This window comes from Osmia bicornis, chromosome 5, assembly GCF_907164935.1.
Source record: "Osmia bicornis bicornis chromosome 5, iOsmBic2.1, whole genome shotgun sequence".
Taxonomy (NCBI): domain Eukaryota; kingdom Metazoa; phylum Arthropoda; class Insecta; order Hymenoptera; family Megachilidae; genus Osmia; species Osmia bicornis.
In genome coordinates, this window is record NC_060220.1 from 333,317 (window position 1) to 358,819 (window position 25,503).

Here is a 25,503-nt window from a genome sequence, read left to right on the forward strand (position 1 = left end):
ATAATTCAGAATTTAAGATTCGCAAGCTTTAAATTCGTCCTCGCAGCCCTTACGAATCATTATTCATTCTCGCACGACCTATGACCCAGGCTAGTCGACGTCGTGAAATAACCTCGTTAAGTCGCTAACTCGCCACCAGCAAGGTGGAAAGAGGGCTGCCAGGAAAAAAGAAACGAGGGGTAGGAAGGGTGGCGAGCGACGAAGAAAAAGAACAATCCACGTGACTCGGCTAAAGTTCGAACGAGAACGTACACCATTTTCTTAGAGATGGTTCGCGTGACGATTGTATTTTCATTTCATTGGAAATTAAATTTGTAAGAAATTTTGATTCTCTAAACTTTTAAAAATTAGAACTAAATTACTGAAAATTAAACTTATCTTTTTATTATTGGATGTAGATATGAAAATTTGATAGAAACGTTAACGATGATCGGTTAAGAAGATCACAGAGAATCTATACTGGGTACGAGAAACCCCTGTGCTCCCGAATTTTTCAGCAAGTGACTAGATCGATACCTAAACCGACGACTAACAACCCCTAAATATCGAGAATCTTCGGATAGATGGCAGTGTCTTCCGAAATCATCCCTTATTTCAGTTGCATTGGACCACGATAGATGTCTCGGCATTCGTAAACCACCCTCTGTGCTTGGTGTCAGAAAAAAATTACTGTCAAATTTATATATCACCCTCGAATGAATATTTTTACCAGTCCTTGGATCGTTTCATTGATACATTCCTTTAGGATCTACGATGTTTTTAAGTTGAATATATTTCAAGAATTTTATAAAAACAATAGCTGTTTAGTTATTTAAGAATAATTTTGAGATTTCTAAATTTCTAGGCTATCGTATTTATAAATCTGCGAATATAAAAAAGGTACCCCCCCCAGACATTTGTCAGGGACAAATTGTTCGACCGATTAACGTCGAAAAACGTCTGTCACTTATCGGGGAAAAAGGTTTCACGAGGGGTGCATTCCACCCCCGTTGGAGATGATTCTGCAAAAGCATCGAAGGCTCCCCGAGGAGAGTAGCAGCGGGAGAACGGTATAGAGAAAGTCATTAGCCAGTTAATCATGCGTTATCGTGTGTGCTTAATGTTCCGTCGATGAAGGAGTGACGAGGGAGTGAGGGGTTGAGAAAAGGGACTCCCGTCAGCCCCTTTTTCGGCCTTTTCTTGGCTCCTAGTCAATATTGTCAGCGTGCACACCACCCTGAGCAACAGATCACTCTCTGCGACCTCATTCTTCATCTTCTTTCGTCTTTTTATCAAAACACCAGACACAATGCCTTTTTTTTACCATATTTTGCTGCTTTCAAAATGAAAAATTTAGCAATAATAATTGACAATAGCCTGGCCAATGGTCATTCGCACGATACAAATGGGGGTTTAAGAAGAAAACAGTAAAATCGCGAGAAAAGAAAAGGGTATCAAAATCGATCTAATGGCATTACGTTTCCCCGGTCCGTGTGCCGATTCATGGAACACGTAGCTGGCCACGTAAATACGGCGAAGTAGCCATTACAAAGTACACGAAATCTTGCCTTCTAAGTAGCTCTGTCACGAACGGAAGCGAACGATCTTCCTCGCCCAACGATGGTGGCCTGAAACTTTCCTCTATCGCGATATTTTCCATCTCGAATCTTTCTACATGCATCGATGTATAAATTGTACAATTTGCAAAACTGTTCACCGTTAAATGTACGTATAAATTTTTAGTTAAAATCAGGAAATAAAATTGCTTGTGTCACGAACAAAATTCGACGGGCCAACCCTCGTTAGTCCGGGGTCGATCTTAGTAATTGCACCCGCTCCAGTTTCAGCGGCTCGCCTTGGAAAAAGATTTTTCAAGAAGCCGTGAAAAGTTGGCTTTCTTTAGCCAGAAAATCTTTAGGGAAGACATCTAGATTTTAAAATATTCTAAAAATTGTCATGTTTCGTGCAGAAAATTATTTGACAATGGTTGGTTAATTAAATAATTAACGTAACAGTATGGCTAGTTTTGACTAACATTTCTTGGCGATAATTTCATCGCCGCTTATCGAGGGTTCCAGGAAGAGCAAGTTACCAGGGGCGATAAAACGCAACGATAATTAGTTGCACCAACCCCCAGGATAGAAATTAATCACTCGACCGTGCACCGACTCCGCGCAGTCGGTGTTCTTTAGAGCTCCATGAATAGGGAGTTTCGTAGCTTGTTACACGTTAATTCCGGGCCATTTTCGCGAGCACCGTGCGAAAACAACGCTGCAAGGGGAAGGAACACTCGCGACAGGAAGAAGGAAAAAAAATCTTAGTTATAGAAAGAAACCTTCCCTTCTCTTCGCAACACATTTTTCCACGTTTACATCACGATCAAACATCGAACATTGTTAGACTTCTCTGCTGTAAAACTTTTATTTTCTGCTTTCAAAGGATTTCAGATTACGTTAAAAACAGGATGAAACGATAAGAAATATATTTGTACCAAAAAACGGTAGTGTAACTACAATAGATAACTGATTATGTAGAAGAAAAAGATTCACCTCGAAGACTAGAAAAGCGGTTCGAATGAGATGCAAAACAAACGTCAGTCGATTTATCGACACGGTTCGAGCGATCGAAAAGTCGCAGATGCATCAAGATATCTCGTACGAGAGGAAAAGTCGAAGAGAAAGCGGAACGACGACTATAACTAGCAGCAGTAGCAGCAGGAAAAGGGAGGACGACGACGACCGGTGTTTGTGGCGTCCGCCTCCGCCCCGGCTGCCGACAAAAAGGCGAGAGAATTTCCTGAAATCCTTTCTGAGGGTCTGATTGCCATCATTATCGTGGAGTGGGTAGGAGTAGCACGGCACCGTGGAGGATAGGGGTGCCACGGGGTGGGTTGAGGGGCGGAGTGGTGGGATGAGGGTGGTTACGAGTGGAGAGTCGAGGTTCGAGCTCTGCCAATAGGTGGAAGAAAGATGGAAAAGCGCGGGAAGGAGAGGGAAAGAGGGCGATAGAGCGAGAAAGCAGAGGACAATCAGTGGTATTCAGTCCAAGCTCGGAACTGGAAGGCCAGAGAACGCGGCTTGAAACGTCGACGTCGACGACGACGACGACGACGACGACGACGACGACGACGACGATGGTTGTTCCTCCAAGCCTGAAGGATCGATCGACCAACGACAACCGCTTCGACGTAACACCCGTTCCGGCTGCCCACCGGAAGCTGCTGAACTGTGGCAGTCGAACCGACCCTGCTACACCTTTTCTTTCTATCCACAGAGAGACCTAGATCGCGTGATCTCGTGGTCAGGTGTTCTTCCCGTTTGCCACGTAGTCTCCTTCTTTCCACTTCTTCCATTAGGAACTAGGTTTGTCGGCTGATGCTGAACCGGCTGTATCGACTTATTGGGGCATCGCAAGTTTTTCCTCACCGAGCTGGGCAAAATTTACTGCTGAAATAAGTGATAGAACCCTACGGAAAGTCTGACAATAGATAGTTCACGCGTAGATTCAACCCTTATACACCAGTATCTACTGAAACGAGTATGCATGTAAATACACACTGGATCAAATTGAGCTTAACTCGAAATTCATACCTGCAACCCTAGAAATTCGCTATACCCGCCCTCTGAACCGCGAATTCCGGGATTCCGTAGGTCCAACCTGTCTGCACCCGTTGAAAAGGAAACGAAAGCGACTGGTTCATTCATCCTGGTTTTCTCAACGAGGACCCTGACCTGAAGCAGTCTACTTCCGGTTCGATCAACCGGACTGAAAGAACTGGTCGCGAATTAAGGCGAGCTTACGCGTCGCGATTCACCCTTCTTGTCGCACGAACACGATGGGTTTGTGTTCGCGCGTGACACGCGTGTCGGTGAATACAGCCGTGTATCCAGCGATGTGGTGAAGGAGAGTGTGCTATGTGGTAGCCTCTCGGGCTCGACTCGATTCGCGTGGCGGTGGCTGATCGATGCGTCGCCATGACGACGCTTCCGCCGCCAGTCATCCAGCTACCTCCACCCCCAACCCCTAGCTGCCCCACTCGTCGTCGTTTGTTACCATCGCCAGCCTGCTAGTCACCTATGGTTCACCGTCGCCAAGGATCTACGCGTATCCGAGATCCACCAGCATCTACCTTATCCAACCAAGGACGCACTCTTGGTGGGTCGTCTTCTTGAATCTTAAGATGGGGAGGGAAGGGGCCTGGGTGTAGCCAGGATGTTGAAATACACAGATTGCGTTGAGTCGGAAAATTGAATTACTTGAAAATACCCGGGGCTAAATTCTTTCGATAGAAACGTGAAGAATTTCAAAAATACCGAACTTGCATACGGTTATCGTGGTGAGAAATAGATGCAGCGAGCGTTTAAAATGTAATAAAATCGCATCGGATGTGAGATAAAACGGTCACGTATCAGGGTGTCTGCTTTACACGACTTACGATACGGTTGTGGAAAGTGGCTCGTACATCAGATCGATGTATTTCTCGTCAAGTTCGATCCGATGCTCGTTTTACGGGTCAGAGATAACGAGCATTCGAGCGGGACGAGTTACCTCCAAATGGAGATTGAATGTATAAAATCTGCGAATACGTCATTTAGATTATGGAACAGATACGAAACGCTGATCGGCGTATGCACACGGGTGTACAGGCAGGATCGATAGTAGTAATTTCTACATAGTCAATCCCACCCTCCACCCCCTTTTAACAAAGGGTTCCGTTATTATTTTCGTCGAGCGCGAATCAACGAAGGGGTTAAAACGGTTTTGTTAGAAAATCACTCTATTTTTTTTTTTTTTTTTTTCATTTTATTCGAAAACTATCGTAGTTAGGGGTAGGTTGACCAGGTGTCGGGACAACAGGAGCGACGACTTTTAATGTCACGCGAAAACGTAAGCAAAGACGTAGAGAAATGACAGCAAACGTTAGAGAGTGGGAGGGGGAGGGGGATGGGGATGAAAAGACGATAGGAAAGCGGAGAACCGAGAGAGCAGAGGCATCCGCGCGCTCATTTCCGTTTCAGAGCCGTCGAGGGGGATGAAAAGGGGCCGCTAACTCGCGAGATATTAATTCCGTGTTAGCGCTAGGAGGGTTGCACAGGCGAAAACTACGTGCCGAGGGGGTGGCCAGCCCTCCAGCGTCTCCTCATCCTCCTCTTCCACCCACATCTCTTCTCACCACCAGCTCCCTCTACCCCTATCGAACGTCTCTCTTCCCCGCGGACATACCGTCAGCCTAGAGCCTGCCACCCCTGCCATTCCGGCGCAACCCCCACGTAGAAGGGAGGCGTTACAAATCAGAGATTAGCCATAGTTAACTCGACTTGCGCAGTCAAACAGTTAATCAATAAACGATTATTTACATCGTGTGCCCGCAGCCGCCGCGCCACGCCGCGCCGCGCCACGCCGCGGCCGGCTCGCTTGCTATACGCGTTGCCCGAACATATTTCGTTCGCGAGGAATAATGAATGCGTGCCTGATAACGGGACTACTACCGATAAACTCTGGGGTGAAGAGTTGAAGGGTTCAAGTGGTATCGAATAAGGATTTTTTTTATAATTCGAAACTTGGGAAATTAATGGTAAACGGAATGGAATTTGGATATCTTAATCAATTTACCATAATTATGGAATTGTTTAAAACGATGACATTAAATCTTACGATTTAAAAGGTAAAACGTGAAACCGGGACTTTTCCGTCCATCTCGTTTATTTTCCGTCGCCTATGCGTTCCTCCGTTTCTATCGTCTCTGCGGGATCCTCCGAGTCTCCTCCGAACCGCTTCCGGTTTCAGAGCCGACTGACGCGACGCGTCGGAGCGCGAACGTTTCCTTCAGTGGTGTCGTGTCGGTTGTTTTCCTGCTCTCGACGAGCCACCACGCGAACGATTATTTCTCACGGCGATTTCGTGTCGGTATTAAAATTTCACGAGCGAACGGTATCGCGGTGCGAATCGAAAGAGATGAATTTTTTTTTCTCACCGCGTTTAATAGAGCATCTATTTGAAATTCCCGTTTGGAACGCTACGATCGGAACGGTCTCTTAGCTGGCGGTTCCGAGGGCAGCAACGAACCGGATGGCAGCGGACGTCCGGTTGGCAGGAACAAAAGCACGAAGTTGTTCGGTCCAGCGCGACTGGAGATATGCAAATCCGTCGTAATTAGGCTGGATACTCGAAGCGTGCACGAACGACACGGTCGCATCGATAACTTTGGGGATGCGAGCACGGCCCTTTGTTTGAGCCAACGTCTGCATTCTTCCGTGACGTAATTAATGGTCGCCTACATTAACTGGCTACTACAACCGTCGCCCTCTTAACGGAAGTCCTACACGCATCCACGCTCTGATCGCGAATTCCGAGACTTTCGAACGATTCAAAATTACGAAAAAAAGAAATATATACATATATTGCGAAATGGCACTTATCTCGATACCGCGATTTTCTGTGAAATATTCTTATGAAAACGTTAACGCCGTGGCTTTGTTGCCGTTGGAATACCAAGGGACGGACTCTCGAGTTTATGAAACCTTTTATCGAGTATCTTTGCATAGCATTTTAAAGTCCAAAGCATTCGCGCTTCTGTGGCATGTTTACTGACCTGCAGCCGGCGTTGGCACAAAGCCGAACGTTTACAGAAAGCCCAGTTTCGATCGAATCTCACACGCTGTTTCGCTTATCGACACACCCTTCCTATCTTGCAATTACAACTATCTGATTTAAAAAATAAAAACACCCTCGACGGGCCAAAAGTAAAAAGAAACCAAATTTTTTTAATTCCCAGAGTGTAGTATAAGAGACGAAATTCGATACCCTTCGTTTCCGATACAGACAACGGTGGTGGCTTATCTAAGGAAGAAAAAAAAAATTCTCAGCTATCAGATCCAGCATATTGTAGAAATTGAATGCGAGGAATTATCTGTCGGTGTGGGTAGGTATCTATGATCGTGCACTTAGAGCGACCGTTCGCGGGAAATCTAACAAACTGACACGTTTCTTATCGTGTTACGGAGCGAGAAGAACGAGCAGATTCAGACGAGGGGTAGATTCGGACGGAAACGAAGGAGAAGGGCTGGTTAACTGGCTCCCTTCGTCGATCCTGTTCCCTGACTAGCTATGCGTCTCGCGTACAATAGCCAGACCCTGTCATGTTTCATGCCGTACAATGATACTCGTCGCCCTACCACCGATACCGAACTACAACTCCAAGTACCGCGTAATACCGTTTCGGTATCTCAAGATAATGCACGGGCAATCGCGTGCTCCTCCCCTGCCAAAGTGACCCAGAGTACCTCCTGATTGCGACACGATGACACTCGTCCGATTCGTTCCACTCTACGGTTATCCTGATTCAGGCAATCACCGGATGGAACAAAGGGAGAGCCAAGCTTTCGCCAGGAGTATGCCTGTTTTTAATGGGGCTTGTGATTCGGATCGAGAGACTTTTGGACAGGTGGAACTTTGCACCTGGATCTGACACGTGGGAAGAAGTCTTTGGAGTGGAAATAATTTTACTGCTTTCCCGGCGAGGGGGGTAATTACGATGCAAGATATTTGGGATAGATTGAAATTTTTACAGAATACTAATTAACGCTTTGAACACCCTGGGGGGGGGGGTTATCGATAACTGACAAGAAAAATATGTTTCCAAAAATATGAAACATATTCGGCAGAGTCGTTATAAATGACTCACCATAGGTCGGCTATAACTTTGCCTCTCAAGGATTCCTATCAAAATCATACGACAGCCTAAACGTGCTAATATATTCATTATTCAAATTCACTCTGATGATATACGATGGGGTGGTCAATAGACGCGGAACACGCCACCGTTTGTTTCCTAACTCTTTCACTCTCGCGATATTACCTGTACGCTACACCCTTAACAACGTTGTAAAAAAAGAACATTAGTGCGATCAACTATCTGTTAATAAAGCCTGATTAAGCTTAATAACAATAGTCATATGCTAAAAAGAGTAACAGCTCAATTACAAATGAAGAAAAAATAACCTACATTCCATAAAAAAATGTGAAATAAAGAAACGATCCCTAAAAGCGTCCCAAAGCGACGGACGTCGAAGGCTGAAAAGTGGCCAGCGAATCCACACCGTTAGCTCCCATTATACTCGTGATTCAGTGAGACGGGACACCCCCATAACCAGTCTAGGTAAGACAGCCTGTAACTCTGAAGAGTGTTGGTACTCCTGGCTCCGCGTGCACACGCACACACACATCGTGCAGCTTACCTCGGGCATCCTTTCCAATGGGAATCCCCTCGTAGGATGGCACGCGCACGCCACGCGACCGCGTACGGCCAGCGGCGCATTTAACGCGCGATCGCTCTCGAGTGTCTGCGTGTATAGGGTCGAGCAAGGGGGTTAAGTGCGCCCAGAGGGGGGTATCGCCACCCCTGTTACGATTTTCCTTTCACCTTCGTCGCGGTCCACGAACTCGGACCTCCACGGTATCTTCGTCGATGGGAGCCGATTTCAGGCCTCGTAGGCCTTCAGATTTATTATAACGCAATGAGGGGGGAGGGGGGAGGGGGGTAAATTATTATATTAGAATCTAGAAAAATTCTATAGCCTTCTTTTCGATTATCAATTATATTGATAATACAAAGCACACTGTATAGCGCGTTATTATCGATAGAATTTCAATGGTCGTAAATGCAAAACATTTGTCGGGAATATAAAACACGGAGCGTTCGCGCGAGCGTACGATATCGTAAACTTTCTTTGTCGGAATTATAATTGCGGTAAATAATTAATTAATTAAGACAACCTCATGTTTTGCCGTTGCAAAGCAGATTTTATGGAAATAACGGCGGGGCATTAAACGCCGCCAGAGACACAACGGAGTAATTGCAACGAAATGCAAATCGAGTTAATAACGGGGTCATCGCGTAATTCTCTGAAACACAGGCACGCCCACCTGCAACCGGTGTATAATTATTATAATTTGTCGGCGAAAACGCCGGTATTAAATGATACTCATTGACAAGAGAAATCTGATCGGTGGCTAATTTAAACATGATTTCTGTACTTTGCTTGAATATCGTTTACCTCTTTTACATAACGATATAGAGAAGACAGGAATTTTCAGGACCTTCGATATTCTATTCATAATCAAGATCCTCGCCTATCTAACCCCTACCCCTCCATTATCAGCCCACTTCACTTCACCGAGCAAGGGAAGCAAAAGAAAGAAAGAAAAGGTTGGGAAGAGGGAAACGGAAAGACGGATGAAACGTCCAGGCCGAAGAATAATGGAAACACCTTGGCCCATTACTGCCAAAATTCCCTGACCATTCTCTCTGTAAACGGGCGCCGTTACCACAGAGGGTTTGTTCCGGAAGGGAACCGGTGGCACGTCGTTACCGGGGCAAACTACGTCGTCGACAACGCCGGTCGGTAAGTGCAGGAGGTCCGGTACGTCGTTGTGCCCAGCCAGCTAGCAACCTGGTGCGTCGCGTCGTTTCGAATCGTCCGTACACCGCGGCTCGCAACCCTCTGCATCGCGTTCAACGCGCAAGCGTTCGTCCGCCTCTTCGTAACGGGGGTGTAAATCCGTCCCTAGACTCCGCCTTCGTCGTGGTGGAAAACGAATCGTGGCAACCCCTGTTACCGCGTCCCTGTCCACGAATGTCTGTTCCGAGGGCGGAGACAGGGTTCACGATCCGGTATCAACCCCCCAAAGCAACGTTCGAGGGCCAGTGTCACTCAGAGCGGGTCACCAAGATGATCGGCGCCCTTATCGCTCTGCACCCCACGTATCGTAGATTCGAGACCGTGATCCATCGTGTCGCGATACTACTTCCGTTCGCAGTAGTTCGTTAAACGGTCAATCGGGGGCTGATATGACCAGCTTTGTCTCATCGTCCACGCGGTTACCTGCGATCCGGGCGTTGACAGTGCCGTGACAAGCGAGACCAACGAGAGATCATATCCGGTGCAGGCTGCCGTACCAAACGGCCGCTCGCACACGGCACAACACGAGATGCTCGACCTCAAGAGCAGCGGGACCACCGCCGCGGAATTACCACGAACCACCGCGTTCACCAATCTTTCCATGCTGTTCGCCGGTACGTCTACAGGTTTTGTGTACGGCACAAACAGCCGGAAGATATTTAAGTGACGACATTTTTAATAGGACCATATTTTAGGGCTCCGTTCCAATATACAGCTTTCCATCTTCCCGGTTAAAAATGGCTTCCTTTCTACGATCTCAGAAACAAATCAGTTTTTTAACCCTTTTGTTACCAACGACTATATTCAGATCCTCGCCTCTCTCTAAAATAATATTTGTGTATTTTTAAAAAGTTGCCAACTCTCTAGATTGTGTAGTATTGCTCGGTTAGGTCTGAGAGTGTTAAGCGATCTGGTGGACGATGGAGTGGATCAGAGATGATCGACGATGAGTGATGATGATCCCTACTGGGACCACGTGGCATAAGTGAACTGCACACCGAATTTCAGGACGAACCGATGTGTTTAATGGGCATCGATGAAAGTAGGACATAGGTTTATTTTGATGTGCTTCGCGCGATGGATGGTACTTTACATTTTATTCTTTTATCTCCTTAATTTTGAAGATTGCTCCAAGAATTAAAATATAACCCTTATTTTCATCCCTTTCTATCTCTATATGTACTTGCAAAAGATTCTCGCCTATCGAAGATTAACCCCCGAGAGGTGTCGATGCTTGAGACCCCTCCACTTTCCTAAAACGTGAAATTCGAGGCTGTATTAATGGACCGTAGGCTCTAGATCAAACGAAGGGGGCAGTAAACGACGAAAAGGTCGGGTCGTTTTGTACACGAAAGTCGTTGTTTGCACAGAAAGACGACGACGACGACGACGTTGGACTTTCTGCAGGAGCATGACGTACCGCTGTACGTATGTACACACGGGTGCCACCCTCGTGCCAATAACTGCCAAATGAAAATATATCTGTCTGCAAACACACCGACACAGATGGAAACACTACGGGCAAAGATCGAGAGAAAAGTCTATACCACTATGTGTACCGTGTTTTTGAAAGCAATACCATGGTACACGGATCAACCAGACGAATATTTCATATAAATATTTTCATATGATTCGTAGAATTATAATTGGAATGAAATTTCTTTGTTTTCCAAAAGACTTATTAAAATTTCCAACAACGTTCGTGTTTAATAATCAGAGAAGAAAGATTAAAAAGGAGAAATCAAGGAGTATTTCGCGAACGACCTGTCATTAGGGTGTCGTAAAGATTTTCCTAAGAAATTGTTTTCCGACGAAAGCAGCTCGAAAACCAGCTATCAGATATATTTTACGACCAACCGCGATTCTTGGTACTGATTACCTTGCAATTGCAAACGGTATACGTCTTCTAATAACGTGACCTAAAAAAAAAGAAGTAGTAATCTTTGAGCGAGGATCACGAAGTGCTCGTAACACGTGCCATGTTTTGCCCACTTTGGCTCGATCAATGTGGCATATCTCCTTTCAACATTCTGCGACTCGTATATATGTACCGATTTTTATATGCTCCATGATTGTTAGTATCTAATTGATTGTTTTCTTATCGTTACAGATGCCAGCAGCTCGTACAAAGGAGGCTGGAGCCACGCCACGTCACCAGCCCCTGGACAGGGTGAGTTTACTTTTGAAAAATTATATTTTATGTTTCAAGCGATTCTTATCGAAGCTTTCAAGGGCTGAAAATAATGATTCAGGGCTTGAAAGAAATCTACGATCGTAGTTGAATACCGACTAGAGAGGGGGGCAAGCCAAGAGGCTAACTTTGAAAAGCAACTTCAAACTATCCTGCCATAAGTTTCTAAAGTGTCGAAAAACATTCGTAAAAAAAATTCAACACCGTTTTACGCTAGAGTGCAGGCAGTCGCTATCGCGAACTGGTCCTTCCTAAAAATAGAGCAATCCCAGTTTTCAATCGAAAAGAAACACCGCTAGAAGGCGGATCGATGATTCGTTGCCATCTTATCGGGTAGCATGCACGGATACGAAGGTGGTCTCCTTCTCCAGAAGATTTTCCTTCTCCTCGTCCTCGATTCGCTACATACACCCGGCTAAAGGGTGCTCGGAGGCGCCTCTGGGTGCAAGTTCACGCGTCGCGACTCTCTGGCTTGTTCGAGAATTCGCTTTGTGCTCACGTGTGTGGGTGTGAGAGAGAGAGCGCGGGGGTGGTTGGGCGTCCCGGCGCTTTGTGGCGCGTTGAACCGCGACCCCTTTGTCGTCGAGCGAGATGGAGAGAAAGAGAAAGAGAAAGAGAAAGAGAAAGAGGAAGAGAAAGGGATGGGAACAAGCCCTGGGGGCTGTGTAGAGACGCTTGGCCGCACAGCGACACACGGAAGAGAGAGGCAACCAGGACCCCACCCTGTGAACGCAAGCAACACCGACGCAATCGTCTAGCAGAGATCACAGGGCCTGCCCCGCGGGCAACTTGTTATAAACGGCTTCTGGTCTGGCCTCGCCACGCCTGGCCAGCTTACAACCAACGCCACGCCATGGATCAGCTAGCAAAGAGCGAATTAACGCTTTGATTCTCGCCTCTCAACCACCTGCCTGACTAGACTTTGTCTAACCGGCTGAGATGAAGGTACCGTGGCTCGTGATTGGCTCTCTTTGCTTTTCAACGATGATTTTGGAAGATGGAGAGGTGGTACACTTTGCTTTTGAGCTGAGTTGAGCTCGATGGATTGATCATCTTTAAAATATTTCCTTGAGTTTTTAAGAAGATTTTTTGGAAAATATAGAAAATTTGCTCTTAAATATTAAATAGATGTATAATAGTTCATAAATCAGCTTTCGATATGGAAGGTGGAAAGAGATAATACTCTGCTGATAATAATTAGATTCTCCTGAAACAAAAGAGTACGCTAAATGATGCTAAATTATGCTATCTCTGACAGTGGCGAGATTAATACAAAGCGACAGAATCATTTCGCAGAGTTCAGAGGCCTAGCCCGGGGCAATTTGATGTAAACGGTTTGTGGTTTCGACGCCTCGTTAGATTGCAATCGCCATGGATCAGTTATCAAAGAGAGAATTGACGGTCTCGTTCGCACGTGCGCCCTGTCGCATCATTTTCAAACGCGAATTTCAACCACCGCAGACACGTTACAGTCTGTTCGTTTATAAATTTAATGAAAAATTGTAATTTCTTCGGAGAATCGCGTGAACGATCTCGGTGGTTCGTTTCAGCGATAGAAGCATGTACCAGAGTGTAATATTCAGCCAGTTTCGAGTAGGAAACACTCGAACAACATTAATGGCCGTGCTCGAATTACCGGTTCGCGGATATCTTGAACGTGTTAATTCATAGCTCGCGGATCCGCGGTTTATCACTGTCTCCTCCTATGACAGCGCCGCGAAAATATTAGCACCCATTCGCGAATTAATACCAACTGACTGGAAGACCAAACCTGATCACCCAAATACGCGAATAGAATCGAGACAACAACCCTGTGACGCGAGGGGTAAGTTGGTTGGATAAAAGGCAGACCCGTCGAGGCTGGAATATCGACCTGGCTTTTCAACGGGTCTGCCCAGTGGCCAGGAAAACCGGCTAAGACAACTGGTAGAACAATAAAAGTACTCCTCCCTGTTTCCACGTTCGCCGCGAGTGTGTTCCTCGCGTGACTTCCTGACCCGAGTCGACCGACCCTCGACCTCCCTTCCCTATGTGTGTAGGTGTAGGTGTAGGTGTAGGTGTACGTATACGTGTATGTGTCTGAAGGCAACCCTAACTTCCCTATGATAATTACGTGCTCCGGCACGGCGCGTGCCTTGGCAGTTGCCTCACGCGCCTGATCACGTATGCCGTGACTATCATACACCTCGACACCATAGGTAACCACCCTTCCGCGCCAGCCCTATTCCAAGACCTTCGGGGATAATAAACGTTCGAAAGAGTGCGATCGTAACTGTTACCACGATTCGCGGCTGAATTGAAATTAGGCTGTGATTTAAGGGTGCGTAGGTGAGTAAACAGGGAGAGGGTTCAGCTTTGGGATACTTATTGGGAATTAGGAATGGATTACCTTCGAGAAGGTGTTAGGGTATGTTGGCACAAGTTTGATGGGTGTTTCGAGGTAATTGGAGAAGAGATAGAAATAGAAATAGTATCATCCTGGTTGAGATTCCTAATTAAAACGTACCATGAAATTGTACCATCAAGCCGTATTAAGCGTTAAGGAAAGTGAAACGTAATTGCAACGCAATCGTTCCGTCAACGGGCCTTTTTTATCGTTCCGAATTAAGCGTTTTTCTTCGGTACGCTTTCGTGCTCGCGGCAATATGTTTTTGTTCATCAGATAAGCCTCGGCTGTAGCAAATCCTGTTTGTAACGACGTGTTACGCCGAGTGAAATTAATCGTTTCCTAATTATCGCATAGCGTGAACCGCGACACGACGAATGTACACTCGAAGAAAAAGGATTCTTGTCTCGAACGAGGGATCTTAACGTGGCAAGGATTTCCTTTTGCACGAAATTGCGTTTTCGATACAACGTTCTATGCTTATCGAGTGAACTTAAAGAAAAGAAAAGAAATTAAAATTTCTCAAAATGATTTCAATGTTATTTTACCGTGAATCAAAAGTGACCCGTTCGCTGACGTTCAGTCGTCCAGAGGATTAAGTAGCATGCAGCTCGTGTACCCTTGATAGACGTTCAACGACGCACGGTTAAAGTGGAAACGCAATCCGTGCACACCCCAACAACGAATCAGAGATGAATACGGGCCGATACGAGGGAGAGAGAGTAGAAACCCAGGCAGCGATGCGTGAACGTGTCACGCATAGGCACGTGGCCGTGTATGTACTAGCGAGAAGACACAATACGAGCCGCGACAGCGACTTCGACGTGTCCCTTCGACCCTTCCAATATGTTACAGGGAAACTTTCTTCCATGCTTCCTACTCGCATCGGCATTGTAGCCGCCAGAAGAATAATATTGTGGCTAAATTCTACGCCCTGAGACAGTTCTTCTAAGAAAAGACTATTTCCCATACCATTGGGACCGAGTATCGTCGTGGATTCGATTAAAAAATTTTAAAGGTTGATAAATGTACTCACCGTTCGAAGGCTTCTTTAAAAGGGGGTAGTCTGGAGCTGAAGTAGATTTACCAAGTCTGAAATTTCTTGATGGATCCAGGTTGATAAACTTCCTTCTTTTCATTGTTCTTCAGGCACTACAAAATATTTGTATATTGCAAAAAGATAGAAGAGAGTTATAACAAACATGAATTCTGCTTCTCACCTGATTCGAATTGAACTAATCGCTCAAATCCTCTATACAGAAGTCATTGTTCGAAGAACAAAATAGAGATTGGGAAAAAATGATTGCTGTCCACTTGAGTGTATCGATTTCCAAGCTTGTAGAGGGAACAATAGGATTCGTTGAAGGAGAACGCCGTATGGAAAATCGAAGGAAGTTATAATTTCATCAGGATCGTTCGTTGGTTGTAGCCCATTTTTATTGCCGTAAATCTGGCAGCGCGAACGTGTTGGTCACGCGCCGTTTCTCGCTGACTTGTTGCCCACGATCCGTGTCCCCCGGGTTTTCGTGGCCGTCGGCGGCCACCCTGTCGTCTAAACCCGTGCCAGAACTTTGGATCCGCTCGGTTTTCTCTGCTTCCTGGATTCTTCGTGTCTTCTAGCCAGACAGATACGCAGGAGAATTGTCCAATATTTTCAGGATTAAAGTAGAAACACACGAGCAGGCTAATCCCTGATACCTTACATAGCCACTCGTTTCTCAGCGAGCAACACACTAAAGGGTCGCGTGCTACGCTCGCTTGCTCATTATTACGCACCGCACGGGTCGGCGCGGCGCGGCCCGTCGCACGACACCGCTGATTTATGCCCGAAATAGGATCGACGATCTACACGGGTGTGCGTATGAGTCAGTGATACCACTTAAGGTCAAATCGCAGAGTGATGAATTGACTTATTGTCGGACGTAAATAAGAGCGGCGGGTGCCACTGTTTTAACCTTGTTCAGAGACGATTGAACCGATCGTTTTGGCCCGTGATGCACAGTTCTCTCAATTAAATTATTCCATTGGTCCGTTTTCGACGTGACTCGTTCCGTCTCGACCGGATGTTCCAGCGATATGCCTCGAAGAAGATTGACAGGGATCATCGTTACGCTGAGGAAAGAGATACTTCAATTAATTCATGTAGAAATTATTGTAGAGAAGAAAATAATCTTTATACTCGAATGATTAAAATTCTAATAAATCTCATAACTTTTCATCATTTCCATTGACCCGTAACATGTGAGACCATGCGAGCTACGCACGCAAAGTAATTCAAACGTCGAGGAAATGAATTTAAAAAACATAAGGAATTGCAACAATTTATACTACCCTGTTTGATCAACATTTTCATAACGCTCGTAATTTTTTAATTATTTTCATTGACGCGCGACACGTAAGGGTAGACGCATACCGACGCGCGTCGGGGAAAATTCTACACGAAACGGCAATTGCTTAATTATGATTAATCGCGACTTTACCGGGAAAAAAAGATCGAGCTGTAACGCGCAAGGCGATTACGTATACGCGATGCAGGGGCCGCAACGATTCGCCTTTAAAGAGCGAGTTGCGTGCCGCGCTCGTTTTCTTGCTTTCACGCATCCTACGAAATAGATGTAATCTTTCGACGTTTCCCGCGATTCTGATCCTTTCCGCGATAACAGTTCAGTCCATCCTCCCTCGGCTTCTCGTAAATAACTTTATTGCGGTTTAAGTCTCCCTATTATGCCGCTTCGCGTACCCAGTTTTCATCTTCTCTTCGAAACAATTAACGGAAGAAGAATGCTGAATGTTCCCATTTTTTTTTTTTTTTAAATCGTTTTCAAATTCCCAAAAATGACGCAAGGATAAGGATAATTGAGCGACGATGCGAGATTACCACGCATTTGGAAATTGCCCAAAGGTTTTTCCGAGTCAAGGAACGACTCGTAGGGAACGCTGGTGTTCTCTCCCTTCTTCAGGCCCTGCTGAGTAGCATTGTGTACGCGGCCAAAGAGTGCAGCAGCTCGGAATAGCGGATCCTTTGATCCTCCCTCGAGAAGAGGAAGCTGTACGCTGCGTAACGGGATTACCCCGCCCCGAGTAATTGCTCGTGAATGCGCAGATATACACGTGACAATAGGAACACGTCGATTCGAGGTGACACAAGTCCAATGTACATATATGTACGTACGTGTGCAGCTCCGCGCGCTACTGACCTCGACACTTCAGCGAACAAGTTTATATGTACTTACATCTTGCCTTTACTTGCTTTCATTCGTAAACTTGTTATGAACAGAGTTGTACCCGAGGGATTGTTACAGGTGACACGGTTGATTCGTTCAGGAAAATTTTAATAGCTGCAATTATTATTAAAAATAATGCTCATTAATGAAAATGTAATTTAAAGATGAATTATTAAAAAATTTAGCTACGTACCGATAACTTAATGGTTTATGAATTATAATGTAAAATTTCAAAGTCCACGTGCCTCGTTCCTTTTCTTTCAGTTCATACATAATCAATGCACTTATGCGAAACAGCTGGAAAAGGAATGCAAATCAGTATCCTGAGCAGGTGCTCGCTTGCTTTTTCCAAACCTTAATGCCTAACAACAGTGTACCAGCTGCTCCTTATATCAACAATTAATTTTTAAACAATCATAGCTTTACTGTGGAAAAAAATGAAAAGCAACTTAGCTTACATAGACATTCCACGTTGGAGCTTCTTGTTATCATAATGTCAGAGTTGGTCTTCTGACAGGGACTAACTGGTAGCCCCACGGCTATACTGATTGCGGAGGACCCCACGACCTGGACCCGAGGCGTCGCGTTCCAGACCCTCGACCAAGGTTGTCCCGCGTCCCAATCAGACACGAAATCAAATTGTTTAACACAGCGGACACCAACTGCTATTTAGAGGTAGCATCTGCCTTCTACGAACTAGCTCCTCGAATGCTCTTATAGTGACGACTGAAAAAAATTAACAAAATCAGTACAAGAATGATGGAAAATTTAAAAAATTAAATTTTTCACTATCAATGGGTTAATATTCAATTTATCTCGAGTCTTCTAATACGAAATAGTTGCTTCTCGATTACCGAACGACAGAGGGGATTTCCCGTAACGAGTGTATATAACGAGGCGAAATTAAGGAGCATTGTGCCTTAAACAGATTGCAGAGTGGCGCGAACGTGACCAGTGGGCATGTTTCCACGGTTGCTCACACGTACCAGGCGAAGAGGAGGCAAGCTTGATAAGGCGAAGGAAAGGAAACGAAACGTCGATGAAACGTGAAGCAGGGGAGAAACGTATACGGACCACTCAGCCCCGTGTTTGCCTACACGGAAATCCTCTCTAACGGATTCTAACGCTCGACCGAGCTTGTACTTTTTCATCTTCGACGAACCGACGATTTTCTCGGCATCTCGCGCTTCTGAGATTGCGGAAGCAAACGTTACAATGAAAATTAAGAATGTTAAAAATAACAGCGATCAATGCAATATTTCTTTTTCGAAATAAAGGCCAAAGACAAATTGTTATTAGCAGAGTACTGAACGATATTTCTAAGAGTCTATAGATTACGAAAGACGAGTCGTGTAAATTCCTAACTATTCTTTTACAGGATACGGAAGCAGCTTATCCAAGTCAGCATTGGACACGCACACCCACCTCAGGCAGCCTGGTATGTAGTAGGTAGATATTTTTGAGAAGTTAAAGCACTACACCATTTTTTAAATGAAACAGCCATCACTCTTGATGTTCCTGTAAATAATAAATAATAAATAATAAATAATAAATAATAAATAATAAATAATAAATAATAAATAATAAATGTAGTTACAATATTCTGAAGAATTATAACGCTTCGACAATGAAAAATCTATGATCTATTAATCGTTTAGCGTACCATTGTCGGTCAATTAGGAAAAGTAACTATAGGTATACAGAATCGTGCAAAAAGGAAGAAAATGATGACAGCCTATACAAAAGCGAGCGTTCATGCGTGTCCCAATCGACGACGATTTTGCCAAAGCAATTGCACGGAATGACCTTCACGATTATTACGTTCGTCGCTAATCACGCAGAGCTCCCTCGTTCCCGGTCTGACTTTTCAACGCCACGCCCAAAAATTACTCCTTCCGACTGATCAATAGCTTCAAATAAGTGGCTCGTGACCAGTCTCCACGAAACCGTCCCTATCATTAGAAAAATATGAAAAATTATGAACCGATTGCCGAGGAGGAACCTAATCTACTTAACATTACAAAACGTAATTACAAATAGTATTGAATATATTATACTTGATTTTTCCATCTATAAACCTAAAACCAGCATATCATTATCATCTAATTCGCAAACGAAAGTTTACCACGGTTTAGATTTCATTTGCATAGAACAGAGGGTGAATAGAAAATTCATGAAAACCTGGCTACCATGCAAATGGCTGTAAATTCTCATTGGAATAGAAGGAACGTTGAAAAGAATAAGTAGACGTTGAAAGTTCGAACAGGGTCAGTGATATCTCTGGCTGTTTTCTTGGTCGGTTGATTCGAGGAAACAGTAGCGTTTCACGATTCCTCCGTTCGATTCCTCCTCGTCGAATGGATAAATGGGTGTACCGCGCCCCTTTGCCATTATTAACTTGTAAGTGAATTACCGTTCGATCGAAAGGCGATCACTCCGCCACACGTTCAGGGGATTCATCGGGCAAAAACGACCTTTGAGGTCCGGCAATTCACCAACCATCCCCATACGTCTGTCCCCTATCATAATCGGTGAAATGTATTTTTATGGTAGTCTCGAAGCAATCGTGGTTGAAATCTCAGCGATTCTATCCGTCCACTATTGTTCCTCTTCGTGCACGTTGATAGCTGCTTCCTACTTCGATGTCTGAAAGCATATTTCACATTTTACAAGAATTAATCTAAAAATGCGAATATTGGATAATATTTTGAGAAAAGAAATCATGGATTTACCATATTTAGCTCATAGGAAAAAATAAAAGAACGCGATGCTCAGTTGAACAGTGTTCGTTCTCTCAGAAGACATTCGCGCACGCCCTTTGAACCACTCCGTCGTTCGTTCGTTCGCTCGTTCCTTCCTTCAATTGAAATTATTATGATCCAAACGAACTCTATTCTATTGTAGGGTTGCGATTATATCCTTTTGTACGGTTGTAGGGCACTCCAGGTCTGAGCAGTAGCGAACGACGGTGATGACGCATTGTAAGGCTTTTAAAGGGTGATACAGGGAGCACTGGGAAACAACCATGTAATGGATAGGTATATGTTCGAGGGAAATACGAGAAAAAAAAAAAAAGAAAAAGAAATTGCATTCTCTCGAATGAGGAAGAAAAAAATTTACCCTGATGTTGTATTGTTTCGACAAACAAATGTTAAAGATGAGACTAAAATTCCAAGGTCTCCGTCTCAACGATCTTAAAGTCCTACAATTAAAAAAAAAAGAAAATGCAATGAAGTAGTTCACTGTTTCCATGAGAATATATTTCTTGTTCGTATGCTTCTGACATCCAAATACGTGGATGATTTTCTAGATCCCTACCAAATGTTTGGAGCGACGAGCAGCCGTCTGGCGAGCTCCGGTTCCGGTCAGATTCAACTGTGGCAATTCTTACTCGAGCTACTGTCAGATTCGAGTAACGCAGCGTGTATTACGTGGGAAGGAACAAACGGCGAATTCAAGTTGACTGACCCTGACGAGGTGGCGAGACGTTGGGGCGAAAGGAAGTCCAAGCCTAACATGAATTACGACAAATTGTCGAGGGCTTTGAGGTGAGTACAACGTTTATATTTCAATCGATGATTTCTTGAATCCTCACACCTCGTAAGAGGTGTCATACTGACCTAGTAAGTGTCACGCGGAATAACCATCCTCCAAGGATTAATAGTACACACCTGAAAAAGAAACTTTAAAAAAGATTAAATACATCGTTAATAAAATATCAATCTAGTTCAGAATACTCTTTCTCCTCTTGTTTTATAATTGTACTTATAATGAAATGACGTTCGCGTCGCCGGTGGCTGGTGACTACCGCGACAGTGTACTTGTCAAACCTCATCGTCGAATGGCAGAAACGTGGCAAAACGTCAATATTTAACGGGCAGACGTGGAGGATACCGAGGAGAAAGTAAATTCGTTGAACGAAACGGTACGAGTAACCGTGGAGGGTAGGAGGATGGAAAGCAGGGGAGAGAAATTTCAATCACCGACAGTCAGACCGACGGCAGACGCGGCTATTATTTTTCGATCAGATCGACTGATTATATTACGCGAGACTGCTCGACTCTCTCTCTATTTTCTCTCCGTCTCTCCGCCCTCCACCTCGTGATGGGTGAGAAGTTTGCAAGCCGCACGGTAACTCGACGAAAAAATAAAAAAAAAGAGCAACAACAAAAATGAAAAGCGTTTCCGTCGTTGCGGAAGCAGAGCCGTTATCGACGCTGGCAAATGGAATTTATTAAATAAGACTCCGTGGTTGAGCGGGATTTTTACGACTCTCCCCGTTTCCCGTCGGCTTCGTAAATCGCGACTTTATGGCAGAACGCGTCCGCGGACTTTGCTCGATCGTATCTCATAGAACGTGCAAAGCTTCGTGGTGAAGTAAGGGTTCGCTTATGGCATATACGAATATCCTTTCTCCTATACGTCTTGACTTTATGTTTCGTTGAAAGGAACGGATGACAAGGATGATTGTCCTATAAAAGATTACGCGAGGCGTGGAGCCATTGATTTGTACCTTTCACTTGATGCGGAAAGACATTCTGATTATAACGCTTTATACTACTTGGCAGGCTGCTGATTAAACGCAACCATTTACACACTCGAGCCTCTTCGCGTACATAAGAGTGTAACGTCAGCTGACTCCATTAACGGCTCCCTGAACGCTCCTCATGGACCTCCGTGTCTACCCAGCCCGCAACCATCCTCTTCTTCTATTTGCAGGTACTACTACGACAAGAACATCATGACGAAGGTCCACGGCAAGAGGTACGCGTACAAATTCGACTTCCAGGGTCTGGCAGCGGCGACTCAACCAGCAGCCGCGGACCCAGCCGCGTACAAATACCAGAGCGAGTTGTTCATGTCCGGTTACGGGCACGCTAAATTGAACCTCATGCCACCACCGGCCGCCTCGGTGTCGGTCTCCGTTCCAGGAGGACTGTTCCAATCAGCCTCCAGCTACTGGTCCACGAGTCCAGGTGCCAACCTGTACGCGGGACACCACACGGCCTCAGGCCATGTGCCGCCTCATCTGGGCACCTATCCCCATTACGCATGACCCACCGCCGAACACTGGGGCGCCCTGGGTACGCCACGTTAAAACTTTCTACCAAGAGAATTCAAAGACCGTCGCCATCGCGGTCAACCTGTGCCGTCGGCCTGTGTATCCCAACAATGATCGTATTTCGGAATGGGATCGTTCATGGCTCGTTCGATGGGTGTCGTTGATCGAGTGTCCTCTGTTATACTAAAAAAAGATTTTCTTTTTTACAATTTCTTTATCTTTTAACTGTTGAATTTTATTAAATTTCTGATACCTGTCACCGGTGCTCCTCGTAGCATTCAATGCGTCAAGGATTGATTTTCTCATTTCAAATGTTCAATGTAATTTTCATTTCGGTGAGCTTCATTGATAGTCGACGTGCAGATTAGACCTGGATAAATAAACAGTGACACTATGAATTGATTGTCATCTACTAAACTTGCAGAAGGAACAAGTTTCAAAGCGCAGGTGGACAGATTAAACGACAGAACCGATCAACGCAAGCATCCTTCCTGTCGCGATCATTCGATCCACTTCCTTGGCAGCAAGTTGACCAACGTGGATCGACTGTTCCAGATGCATCCGTTCATGGCCGACGGTACGCTCGAATTATTGTAAGAACGTTGTACATACAATATAATGGATTACGTAAGTACAGGGTACGTTCGCAAGACTATTCTCGTCAATCGTTTTATCTCTTCGGCGTTTGAAACGAATATCAGTTAGAAACTATACATGAATTACTTTACGCAAACGGAAAGAGTCTGTCAAAAATTCACGAACCTTGATTTTCTATTCGTTTCTGATCCATTGCAAGAGAAAATAAATCGTGTGTCGAGAATTATCCTGTCCGAGAAGACGTCGCCTTGTACACTAATAACAAACCGGCGTACTTCCGCTGAGGAACGTCGGCATTTCCGACTGGATGGAATCGAACATGCTGCTCATTTTGACGCGTAGACAACTCTTTTTTTTTTTATCGTTCGATCGATCTAATCAAACATGACAATTAATTGAACTCCAAAAAAGCAAGAAGAACGTTCCGTTGATAAAAATGTGTCCATGTTCGATTCGGGCCAAGAGTAATGCGTGTATTATAAACTCTTTTAACTTATTTGTTACATAACGAAGTGTAGATAGAGAAACCGCATGTCGTCGTTCGTGAAAATCATCGCGAGACACGCTGCTCGTAGTTGGCGCACATTCAAAGGACACACTACGGTTCTCATACGTTCTCTATGCCACGCGCAACAATTTTACAACGAAGTTCGCGCTAACGTGTTTCAGTGTTACTCGGGACTGTGTGTATGCGTGTGTGAATTAACACCTTATCAATCGACAGTTGAAAAGCACTTAACAAACTCCTGATTCGCTTCTGACTCGATGAAAATAATAAAATTAAGAAAATCTTACTTTTATTTATATAAAGGTAGATAAGGTGTTAACCGCGAGCGACCAACGAAATTTCTACGTTGATTAGAATTCAACCAGGAAGTTTCATTTTCTCTTCATCTTGCCCCCTCTTTTTTAAGAATTCTTCATTTCGTCGAGTTCGTATCTAGTACCTGGTAAGAGAAGCAACAGTAAAGTGGCACAGTATAAACAAAAAGAGAAAATTGATTGAAACAGAATGCAAACCTGGATCGAGCCGCGCGTGTCCGTCGGTCCATGGCGAGGCTACATTGATAAAGTACAACAAGTCGAGTCATATCAAAAATCCCGAGCCGCGTTCACCGTCGTTTCTCACCGACCATAGCCAAGAGATGCGGTCGCTCTATCTATGTACAAATGCAAGGGGTAGGTCTCCAGGAATCCCTGGGAACCGCAACGGTGGATCGAGAGCAGACGGCGATCCATCGGGCACTGATCCGACGGCGACCTACCCCGTTGGAAAGGTGTACCTCTGTCGAAGAAGCAAGTTATTTCTTAAGTCGTATACTGTATCATACCATTCGTAAGCATCCCTAGAATTACTCTAACAATTTAGTATACCAACCGTCGGCCGTTCCATGGGGTACACCGTAACGATGGTTCTCCAAGATGTTGCTCTCCAACGAGATGGCTTCATGGAACGTCGACGGGCTCTAATGTAGATAGGGTGTTTTCATGTGTAGCGTAGGCGTGTAGGGATTATAGTCTTAGCGCGAGGATGTATTTCAACGTGTGATTCCGTGTGCCTGCCTGTGCAAAAGAGTAACGTGAGATTGAGAAAAATAGAACGTACAAAGAGACAGAAAATTTGGAACGAGTGTAGCGTGCATGGCAGAGGCGTGATTCTTAAACTGGAATACAGAACGATGATCGTAACGATGACGAAGCTGAGGATGATGGATGAGAGGGTGGACGAGGGGTGTCTGGCTCTAGCATAGACCGCGTAGGCTAGGTAGATAAGCGACCCCTTCGAACTGCGAGAGATGGCGAAGACCTTGATCGAAAGATGCGGGTTGTTTCCTTTCTGCGCGAAGAAATTGAAGATGATGGAAAACGAACGAAGAGCAAGCAAGATGGCGAAGAGGCCGAGCAGAAGAGTGCGGTGGGTGGGAAGGGGCGCTGTTGTTGTTCTTGTTGTCGTGCGCTTGTATTAAAGTCGCCATGTTCTAATTAAACGTGCCGACGGGGTTGTATCAGTCGTCGGCAAAATCAATGTGGCTCTCTATGGTATCTGTGCACTCGTATACGTAAGTACACAGGTCGCGCATAGATTCGTGGGACAAGTACTAGGTGCACAAGCTTTGCGCTCAAGTTGAAGAGGAAGACTCTACTTCTCTTTCATTCTTGAAGCGTAAACGAAACCTGAAAAAAAAAGACAAAGGTAAAGGAGGAACGGACACAAAGGATGGCAACGGAACGAGAAGCGGATTGAGGGACTGCGCGGAAGGGAAATAGTGGACGGAGGGACGGGGTGTGAATGGAAAAAATAAAAAGGAGGAAGAAAAAAAAGTAAGCAACACACGGTAGGTCATCCTTGGTTGTCGGCGGTTGGCGAATTGGTCGGGTTGCCATGGTGAACGCCGGGTATTCCCTGGATTCGGGCCCGCCCCAACGGGAAACCCCCATTCGGGAAATTCGTGGCGTCGCCGAAGCGATGCCGGTTTAGCTCGGCTCGGCTAATCGATTCTGCTACCAATCAGCGCCCGCGCTGTTCCTTCTCGTCCTCCACCTCCTCCTCCTCCTCCTCCTCCTCCTCCTCCTCTTACTCCTCCTCCTCCTTCTCCTCCTTC

General features: G+C 45.2%; 2 protein-coding genes and 1 long non-coding RNA gene across 4 annotated transcripts in view; 1 reads left to right on the forward strand and 2 right to left on the reverse strand.

Annotated features, from left to right (window-relative positions):
- Positions 1–15,775, reverse strand: part of LOC114882728 (protein SCAI) — a 35,814-nt gene extending 20,039 nt beyond the window's left edge. The window contains exons 1-2 of the mRNA XM_029199692.2: positions 15,238–15,775; positions 15,054–15,169 (exon numbers count right to left, since the gene is read on the reverse strand). The gene's annotated coding sequence lies outside the window, so the exon portion shown is untranslated. The remainder of the gene's footprint in view (positions 1–15,053; positions 15,170–15,237) is intronic.
- LOC114882729 (transcriptional regulator ERG homolog) overlaps positions 1–24,926 on the forward strand; it is a 30,428-nt gene extending 5,502 nt beyond the window's left edge. The window contains exons 3-6 of one of the 2 annotated variants that reach the window (XM_029199693.2): positions 11,551–11,610; positions 18,620–18,679; positions 20,552–20,789; positions 21,961–24,926. In XM_029199693.2, the coding sequence (XP_029055526.1) occupies positions 11,551–11,610; positions 18,620–18,679; positions 20,552–20,789; positions 21,961–22,297 (695 nt within the window). In that variant the 3' untranslated portion in view covers positions 22,298–24,926. The remainder of the gene's footprint in view (positions 1–11,550; positions 11,611–18,619; positions 18,680–20,551; positions 20,790–21,960) is intronic. The other variant, XM_029199694.2, reaches the window with a different exon arrangement.
- LOC123987807 lies at positions 15,850–20,651 on the reverse strand. Its single transcript, XR_006829412.1, has 9 exons — positions 20,560–20,651; positions 20,362–20,443; positions 19,974–20,253; positions 19,655–19,887; positions 18,667–18,759; positions 17,700–17,967; positions 17,435–17,538; positions 17,251–17,355; positions 15,850–16,129 (listed from the first exon to the last, which is right to left on the reverse strand). It is a non-coding gene; the product is annotated as an uncharacterized LOC123987807 (long non-coding RNA).
- Positions 24,927–25,503: the final 577 nt, after the last annotated feature.